The sequence below is a fragment of the Dermacentor albipictus genome, chromosome 10 (genome assembly GCF_038994185.2).
Source record: "Dermacentor albipictus isolate Rhodes 1998 colony chromosome 10, USDA_Dalb.pri_finalv2, whole genome shotgun sequence".
NCBI classification, from domain to species: Eukaryota; Metazoa; Arthropoda; class Arachnida; order Ixodida; family Ixodidae; genus Dermacentor; species Dermacentor albipictus.
Genome location: NC_091830.1, coordinates 31,090,824 through 31,100,911, shown reverse-complemented (window position 1 = coordinate 31,100,911; position 10,088 = coordinate 31,090,824). Strand labels below are relative to the sequence as shown.

The following is a 10,088-nucleotide window of genomic DNA, read 5'->3' as shown; positions in this document are numbered from 1 at the left end:
TCAACCGACACAATGCAAACTAAGGAACGAAATAGGCGTCACATCACTTCCCTCCCAACTTCAGATCAATAGGAAAGCATCCCTCCTCCTACCGCCCTTTATATATATATATATATATATATATATATATATATATATCAACGAGAAGAAAGGGGTTAACGAAGGGGCCCGATATTTATTAGTCAAGAATTACATATGAACGAGATTTTATATATTCAAGATTTACATATAAACATAAACACAAATTTACTGTAATGCACATTAGGCAATGTTTAAAACAATTGAAAGGAATTAGGTGAAATGCGCATGACTAAGCGAAAAAAAGGGAGAACAACTCTGAGATTTTGGAGGTCGGATGACAATGCCTCGAGGGTATGGTGTTACCTACGCATTACCTGTTATGGATGTTGGCCTGCATGAAAGTAATAATTTTTTACACAAACAGGGTGGGAGTTGCCGGCTAAAAAGTTCCTAATTTTGCTATTTGACTAGGCACATCAACGATTTCAAGATATGTTATAAAGACCAACTGTTGGGCTTCGCGACAAGGTAGTACATAATCATTGCTTTCTAGGTATGGTATTTGATTGACCTGGCGATAAAATTTACTAGCTCATTATTTTACATGATTCGAAGAAATAAAGTGATCGATGTCGTACAAGTGTTGTCACACATGGCTGGAGCACGATGAGAAAGTTCTACGAAGAGATTATCGTACAGGACGCCTACTCAATGGTGACTAGAAGTGAGATATGATGCAGGTGACTGTTTACAGAAAGTTTAATTGTAGTACACTGGAGTGACGATGAATTTTATTGAATGTTTAGAATGCTGCACTTATTCATTTATAGGGCGTATGAAACGTAAACAATAAGCAAGCAACGAACAAACCTTTCTCGTTTTCCTCCTCCCCGCGTCTCCGCACACAACCACCCCCACCATTACGTACAGGAATGGTTTATGCTCAGACGTGGGCGGTGGAAGTTGGCTATTTTTCCCGCAGAACATGTGTGTGAAATATTTTACTTTTTTTTCTATACATCGCTTGTTTATTGGAGTGGTGAACAGTTCGTCTCAGATAAGTACTAGGGTCGTGGGACCGAACCCCGGCCGCGGCGGCCGCATTTCGATGGGGGCGGAATTCATGAACACCTGTGTAGTTAGATTCAGGTGCACATTAAAGAACCCTGGTGGTCGAAATTTCCGGAGTCCTCCACTACGGCGTGCCTCATAATGAGAAAGTGGTTTTGGCATGTAAAAACCCATAATTTATTTTAATTTTTTAACTAGAGTTGCTTATAACATTTGAGTTCTATAATGTAGCAAAATAAATTTAGTGATATGTGGCAGTTATATAATTCATTTGATATAATAATTTTGCGGAAGCCCGCAAGATGGATAGAAACAAGGAAAAATGAGACAGCCACCCAATCGCAGCAACTGCTACAAAGAAAAACCATACCAGTTTCTCGAAAGAAAAGCCTCTCAGTTGAAGTAAAATTCGTCCTGGTCGCGGACTCGGGCCCGGCGCAGCCGCTCTTTGTTTCCTTTGGAGCAATTGTTACGATTTGGTGGATGTCTCATTTTCCCTTCATTAATTTTACAATTCATGTACCAGTGTAAATCGGGTGTGGCCCTTGCCTTTATACTTAGGTATGTTCCCACCACGTGCCCGTCACCACATAGAAATAAATTAGCTCGGTGTTTGGCGATGAGCCTTTCTGTTATTTAGTGTAATTTAAATGCCCGGCGGAGGCAGCTGAGCAGCACTCATTTGTTATTTGCTAATAAGTTAATGAATATTGGAAGTTAGGCCTCTATAGGGCTGGCTATCCCAAAGTCCCATGTGCTATTAACAACAACAACAACAACAACAACAACAACAACAACAACAACAACAACAACAACAACAACAACAACAACAACAACAACAACAACAACAACAACAACAACAACAACAACAACAACAACAAACAACCCACAAAGAGCACCGCACACGCTATAACAGAAGTCACAAGCGTGTAAGTACTGTCACCATGGGCACGAACACAGGAAAGCATGGCCTAGTTCTTTTGTTCCAATCACCACATCACACTTGCAGAATCTCGCATCAAAACGTGCATATTACTTGTGCAATGTTTATCACCCGACTGGCCCTCGCACAAACAAGAGATGGCAGAGCACAGAGAGGCCGTTCTTGAGATAGCTGTCCACCAAGAATTCACGAAGAGCACTGACGGCACGCTCCCGCTTATCAGGGCGCGACCATGGTCCAAGCAGTTTTCTCGCTGATACAGGGCTTTCTTCGAAAATGTTCGAACGGTCACTCAGGCGACACCACTGTTGGTCATACTGTAGGCATTCTATGAGTATATTTCTCGTACACTGGACTGCAGCGCTTTTTCAGCACCTTGTCCGCAACCTGACCTTCCTTCATCTTACAGCCGTACCAAAAGCCGAATTACTGAAACGGAGAGGAAAGCTGCCTGTACTAGAGAATATGGTATTCATTTAGTACTTAGGCTTCACTGCCTTATAGGCGCAGTATAACTTCAAGCATCTAAACAGTCCAGGCAGGCCACCATGACCACCGCGAAAATGCATCTGTCTATGCCTTACGCCGCGCAGCCCGGGCCGCCTTGCGGATGATGTGGACGAATTCGTCCGTCACTTCGGCGGGAGCCACTTCGTACAGCCGGCGCAAGAGGATGTCCTTGAACCCTCCGGCTCTGTAGTAGGTCTTGGGAATGAGGTCCCGCACGGCAGATTTCATGACGTCCACGGCCTCTTGCAAATCGTCTCGCATGATGGACGCGTACAGAGTGTCCGATGACTTGCGCAGACTTCCCAGGGAGTGGTCCCTGATCGCGCTGCGCACGCTTGCAGGCAGGAGACTCAGGTCACTTCGCAGGGTCTTCGCCATAATGTCGTGGTTGGCCATGGGAGTCCTGATACGCGTGAGTAAATAGAAGATGCACTGATGAGGCTTGCCATACAGACTTTCAGACAAATAAAACAGAATTCAAGGCACTCGCTTTGATTACTAATCCACGTGGCTTTACGGTTGTGTGTTGTAACGTGAACTGGAATGGCTGTAAGATGTCCAAGCAAAAACTGTTTGCTCGAGACATATAGGGGCGTGTGCAGCAACACCACGCACATACTCACGTGTGTGCGAAGTACATTGATTTTGTTCTTGACAGTTCCGTTCGACATTTCATTTGCCTCTTCACGAGATGTGTGCACGTTTGCAGAATTGTACACTCCAAGACAGCGCACGGAAAGCGAAAGCACTGATGTAGATAACGGCATTTAAAATGTGCCCCAATCATTTTCAACACTTCTGATTGTACTTGGGCTACACGTTTGAATAATATATGAAAAATGCTTCAGTAAAACATGGGTGTTTCGTCTCGCAACCAGCACGTCATCATGTAGAGCGTAAACGTTTTCTTTATTGTTTTTCACAATGTTTAGCATCCAGCATATATATCAAGTGGCTAGACGAGTGCCTTCTCAGCAGGGTGTTCGAATGAAATGTTTTGCATTCTGGTTTTAGTTTCGATCTACCGAAAAAAGCTTCCATTCCGGTTCTGCTCCGGAACGAATAAAAGTCATCCATAGCGGTTCATAACGGTTTTGGTTCGCATGCAAAAATTTTCGAAGCAAGGTAACAATAAAAACATAGTATTTATTTTCCTCAATAAGTGAATTATGAATACTTAGAACATGCTCAGTGTCTTGAGCCGAGGCACTAATCATGATCTCAGGAGTAGCACGTCATCTAGTGTACTCGCCGAAATGCGAGGCCGCTGTTTTAATAAAACGAACACAAATGAACAATAAATCTTCGGTAACAAAGCGTTGCACCCGTAGAGAACAAAATGGTAAGCTCTTCAGTGCGCAAGCCCTGGATTTTGATCCGATGCCGATCTGCTGCTGCGCCGAGTGGCAGGAATGGATTAGAGGAGTGTTTGACCGGCTATCACTCGCAATACCCTTCCTGAGATGCGCGCTTATGCAGACACCTGAGAGACGCGCTCATTCTCACGTTGCCTGACGTCGGCTGTTTCGGATATTGCCGACTTTCTCCTTGAACCGAAAACTGATCAAAAATATTTGTTTCACTACGAAACAAAATAATAAACAACGTTTTGGTTACGTTTTCGTGTCGTTCAAAAATTTTGCTTTGTTTCGTTTTCCGTTTTTGTTTTCGTTCTGTTCCAACACACTTCTACCAAGTATGCTAGACAGGAAATAATTTGTCCCCACATTTGAGGTTCCTGTAGAGAGCTTTCGCATGTAGACCACATTCTGTAAACATGACTAGCCACACCGAAAAATTTGAAATTATAAAATCGTTCAGCGTAGTTTTGATTACAACGCAGACGCAAACAATCTAGCGGGACTAGAAGTTCAGCGAACAGAGTTAATTGGCGCTTGAAGGAATTAAAAACAAAGTACTGCACTGTGTCGTTCCAAAATGGCAGAACACCGTTAGCTCACCTGTATGCACCCGGCTCCACAGTGGTCACGTGTACTCCCCTGTCGTAGTACTGGCGGCGAAGGGAGTCCGCCAGCGATGTGGAAGCGTGCTTGGACATGCAGTAGGTCATGGAGGCCGGCATTGACATTCGTCCTGCGGCAAAGCACACGAGCATGGCATACAGGTTCAAGCCAACGTTACAGGAAGGCATGTCGACGCCGCAGACTTTCAGCCAGAGTGGGAACCGCGAAATAGTGCGGCGTGAATTTCACAGTGTGCGCAGTTACAAGAACTACTTGGTAGCTTCAGCGGTGTTGCTGTTGTACTGCACCGACGGCTAAATTACGGAGTCCAATGTCCCGAAGCAGCGCACAGTCTATGAGAGACGGCGTTAGTTCCAACTACGTGGATATGTTTAACGGGCACGCAAAGTGCGAAACACACGCGTCTTTCAGTACCACTTCATTTGGGCCTAGTTGGTACATAATTCTGAACTAAACGTAACAGCGCAAACACCTAAGACGAGCCACAAAAAGAAAGACCGTGTGTGTTTCGTGTCTTTCTTTTTGTGGCTCGTCTTATGTGTTTGCGCTGTTAGGTTTAGTTCAGAACACGCGTCTTTGACTCCACCAAAATGCGGTCGCCGAAGCAGGAAATGGAATCAGCTACTTCGCACTCTTCAGGGGAACAGCACGTAGCATCTCAGCCCCGAAGGCGAGTCACACCGATAATGATAATTGTGATAGGCCATAGTATAGGTCTACAATACGTATCACTCGCTTAACGCTTTCTGCTACGCAGTTCTTTAATGACGGCCAAATTTCGTTTTACGTGCATTTGAGCAAGAAAACTCAGGGGAAGAACATGGCGGGAATTCCCACTGCAGCTCTTGGCACAATGCCGAATGTGACCTCTATATCTAATGCTATGTTTTTTTAGACTAGCTTGGAATTAACACGGTCTCAGTACCAAGAGTGCCATTTTGGGCACTGTCAACTACAGTCATCATGGCGTTTTGAGCCAATCAGAGAAGCCGCTGCATCTCTATGGGCCGATCAGAGTTGACAAGAACGTGAATACGACATTAAGACGGAATTTGCCGGCGTTCATAGTAGCACTCCCGGTACACCAAATGGTGTGTTCCAATTATGGCTCTCTTTAAAAAGAGCATTCTGGGTACTAATAAGACAGCTTCAAGCGCATATAATGGAACGCATACGTGAAAGGTCTGCGTGACTTCACGCCAACGAGCGTCGACAAAACAAAAGCTAAGGAAAGCGTATACTATCGCTATATTTTAGCACTTTACATCAGCAAACCTACGAAAACCGCGACGTAACTTACATTAAGTACACAAAGACAGCGTAACTGTATATTTCGTTTAGCCCAGGCAATCTCCTCGTCGAGTTTTCAAGCATTCTGCTCAGCTGCGCTCTTGTTTGGGCAGGAAAGTGGCCTGCATCGTTTTCTGGTGTACTCGTAAAGCCGTCTGTTTTGCTAGCTTCGTCAGAATTGAAATGTCACTTGAGACGCCGTGCGGACCGGATTTTGTGTGGGACACTTCAGGGGGACCGTCGCTGTAAGCTTGGCTGTCTGGCTAGCCGTCTCCACAATTCGCATGTCGCCCGCACTTACCTAGAAGACTGGTGACAATGACGAGTCTGCTGCCGGGAGTCTTGCGCATGAGCGGGAGGAACGCCCTGGCGACGCGAATCACGCCGAAGGTATTCACTTCGAACACGTACTGTATGCGGCTCATGGGCTGCCACTCAATGTAGCCGAGACTTGGAACGCCGGCGTTGGCCACCACAGCCCATAGCTCTGCGAAAACGAAGGACGAGGTGGGCGGGAATCACTCACGGCCAGACAATCCAATGCCCCATGAATGAGTTCCTATTCCTTAGGAGTAGGCGTACACTCTGATTAAGGGTGACACCTTTAAAGGCAAGCGGCCCCCTTTGTCGTAATTACCTTCAAGAACCACGGGGGCTTTGAAGTTTTATTTATCTTTTGTCTCATTAGATCACGTTCGTTTAGGGTAGGCTTGATAAGTTAGTCGGTGAATATTAAAATTTGCAGCAAAACTAGCACACTGCATAGCGAGGCGTCGTGCTATGCCACGTGCTGCTCTAAGGCACCAGTTGCCACAGCTGCACATTGTTGGGCCATCCTGATTTTACTCTTATTGATGTAACCTTGATGCCGGAAATTACTTTGCGTTTGATTTAAATATTGTGGATTGTAAAGAGTGCCAAATACCGTTTAAAATGGGAAAAATGCGCGCATTCATAAATTCCCAGAGTTTAGTGAGCTAACACGACCTAAGATCAAAATGATAATTTGTGTATGAAGGCAAAGCGCGTGAAGCGCGGAGACGGAGACGCTGCAGGACGTGATTAGTGTGAAAGCAAATATTCCTATAGCTATAATACGAATAATCAAGAATAACTTGTAATTTTAAAAATCGTAATGGGGCTACTTCACTCTTTTCTCACTTTTTTAGTCAAGTTCCTTGACCCGTCAACCGTGGTAGATATGGGCCAATACTTGGAATCATAATTATAGTGCGGAAATCGATTCAGTTCATGTTCAATTGCAAAAGAATTGAAAGCTTGGTGAGTTGGAGAATATTCATTGTGCCCTTGCAGCATGAAAATTACAACCGATGACAACGACAAAGGAGCTCTACTTGTGCCCTTCCTACTTGCGCCCTTGGTCCTTTGAAACTTTACCATGAAACCATGTTCAAGCTCATGAACTTTTTCGTTGCAACAATGATTGGTAATCGACTGCGACAGCAAAATCACCAAGTACTCTATGGTAAGTACTTAAATATATCGATTTACACGGAGTTAAGATATCGAGCGCGATTGGAATTCGTGGGAAATTTGACAGAATGCAAGAAATAATTACTGAATCAGTTTGCCTTCCTGAGAGATTTCAGCGGTTGAGCATGGTGTTCAGACATAAAGCACCATCTTTACGCAAAAGAACTCAGGACGTACCTCTTTTGTCAAGGCTCATTTCCACGGCTTCTAATGCCGCCTCGACATCTTTATCTTTCGTAACGTCCATTTGCAGCACTGTTACGTTGGCCACTCCGCGAAGAATTTTGGCCCCTTCTCCAGCGGCATTTAGACACCCCGCGTAGACGAAGAAGCCTCCAGCTGCCAGTTGTTTAGCCAAGATGTGACCAAGACCGGTATCACAGCCTGTGATAGAAGCATAATAATCTCGTGATGTACTACGACATTCCTATCCTTTGTGTTTGTTACTGTTATGATTCTTTTATTCGGTACGTAACAGTAATAACTAATGCTAACCAATAAAATGCAAAAGTGCTTGTTTGTGACACTTGCCAACCCGTACTTTCTTGTTATACACATTTTACACCATCGTGCCCTTTAAACAACGCACCAACATTACTGAATAAGTTTACTGAAAAAATGAGGTCTTTTCAATACTAGCACATATTTTGCCATGTCAGTTTCAATTTCAATATATTTATGCATTCTATAATTGCATTTACCGAGGAATATATCCTACCAATTTCAGGATACCCAGGAAGCATTAGCATCGTGAGCTGAAATATTGGTAGAATTACGTTTTAAACGGGTGATAAAATACAATGAAACGAGGGTTGTTTTAAGTATACTGATTCCGTTCTTTGTAGAGCGCTTATTAATGCTACAGGAGTCGGAAGAGCTCTTAGAACATCGAGGGTGTAATACAGGATAGAAGAAACCAATGATTTTGTGCACTACCTGTTGGTTCTACACAACCATACATAGGTAGTAACGCATTGAATAAGTCACTTGGATAGCTGTACAACGAAAGAACAAATTACGGGTAACGGTAAATTCCCAGGGAGTGTGACTCTCTGTGAATCTGCTTTGCAGACTGCTTTGCAGTAAGCTACAAATGTCAAATTACTTGGCTCTAGTTTAGCTATTTTATCTATTAGTACTTATTAGCTTTGTTCGCTATTATTTTTACTTTAGCTGTCTGCGGAAGCGCCTGGTCACAGAGCGAACGGCAAAGGAAAGTATGGAAAATAGTTCGAGAGCACACACACATACATACAGTTTCGAAGGTGAGCAAACCAATTATCGCATGAAGTGTGAAATTGACAGTTCTGCATTTGCGTGAGCATACCCTAACAACTACAAAATCTTTATGTACGAACGCGGAAAGAGACAGTTTCAAAGACTCGCAGTGGCTACGACAGTGCGTACTTTTGTAAGCAGGCCGATCCAATCAGGTTGGCTCGAATCATTCATAATCAATAAACTTCGCACACTGAGCCGAAACGAGCAAAAATAATGAAATGGAGCGTAATAAATTGTATCATGAGGCACTTATACAACGGAAGGCTTGCACTAGGCGATCATAACAGGAAACCACGATTTATTTATAAGCAATGCTATCTATAAAGTTTCAGTTGGCATGGGCCGCGAAGGTAGAAGTGAGCCTTTGGCATTGGCATCAGATCACCTTTCAGTGCTCGCCTTGCGACATCATGCCGAAAGCAATAGTAACCTAAATGAAAAGTTCATTGTGCTCAAGAGTAGTTTCCGGTGTTGTGTTGAGCTTTGGGGCTACAAACTTGAAGAAAGCATCGGTTATGTCAAGGAATGACTCAAGGATGGAATACGGCGTAGGTCCGTAGCTAGGCATCACGCTGGGAAGGAAAAGGTCTGTACAGAAACTGCTGTATATTGGCAATGTCACTGTTTTCAAAGTCGTTTGGTAGAAGTATATACGAAGGCTCGTATTTGACATGCTGGCTCCCTTCTGACGATGACCGCAGAAACATAGCAGCAAAACTTGTCGCATTACCCTGTTTCTGACACAATACTCTTCCGTGCCACATTAATCTTAGCATAACAGGAAAGCGCATTCTAAAAGCGGTCTACGTGTTGGGCTCGTGATGTTAAAACGGCATTGAACGAACAAAATGAGCGAGAAAAAGCACTCACTTACCTGTGACTAGAACGCTCTTGCCATGGGGCTCGACGGATCCATTGAGGAAAAGCCTTCGAATGTGCCACACTGACCAGTACGACACAAACACTGCCAATGCTGCCAAGCCAAAGCCCGTGACGAATTCTAGCATGTGATACGGCAGTCGCCAGCCAAGCAGCCAGATAAGGGCCGCAGTTGGCACCGCAATTTGAGTGACGGTCGCCATTCTCTCTGCTAGAAGTCCGAGGATGCAGATGAGCAGTTATATAATAGTAACCTGACAAATCTGCCCAGCAGCTGTCACGCCGTAATAATAAGTAAAAGCTTCGCAACTTGGAATAAGCTGGAAAGACTAGGTCTTGAAGTTCCAGAGGAAACCTGACTGTGCTTGAAAGCTGCGATGGCCTTTTTGTCCCAAGGTAAGCACTTGTGAGTAGCTCAAGAAAACATAAAACAAACTATTTTTAGTGGCTAGCCATCTGGAGAGGCAATAATACATAGGTTTCTTGCGTCTTTAGTTAGGATAAACAGTCCGAGCAGAGTTGTAAGGGCCGACAGTTCTGTACTGCTGCCCACCAAAGTTACGAATCGTTTTTCAAAGTGCTTGCTCGTCTTTTATGTTCCTCCCGCCGGGAAA

The 10,088-nt window shown here is 44.3% G+C and overlaps 1 protein-coding gene across 1 annotated transcript; it reads right to left on the bottom strand.

Annotated features, from left to right (window-relative positions):
* Positions 1 to 2,608: 2,608 nt before the first annotated feature.
* On the bottom strand, positions 2,609 to 9,677 carry LOC135912214 (retinol dehydrogenase 7-like). Its single transcript, XM_065444592.2, has 5 exons — positions 9,470 to 9,677; positions 7,492 to 7,698; positions 6,122 to 6,307; positions 4,507 to 4,639; positions 2,609 to 2,948 (listed from the first exon to the last, which is right to left on the bottom strand). The coding sequence occupies exons 1-5, from the start codon at positions 9,675 to 9,677 to the stop codon at positions 2,609 to 2,611; spliced, it is 1,074 nt and encodes a 357-aa protein (XP_065300664.2).
* Between the last annotated feature and the right edge of the window lie 411 nt (positions 9,678 to 10,088).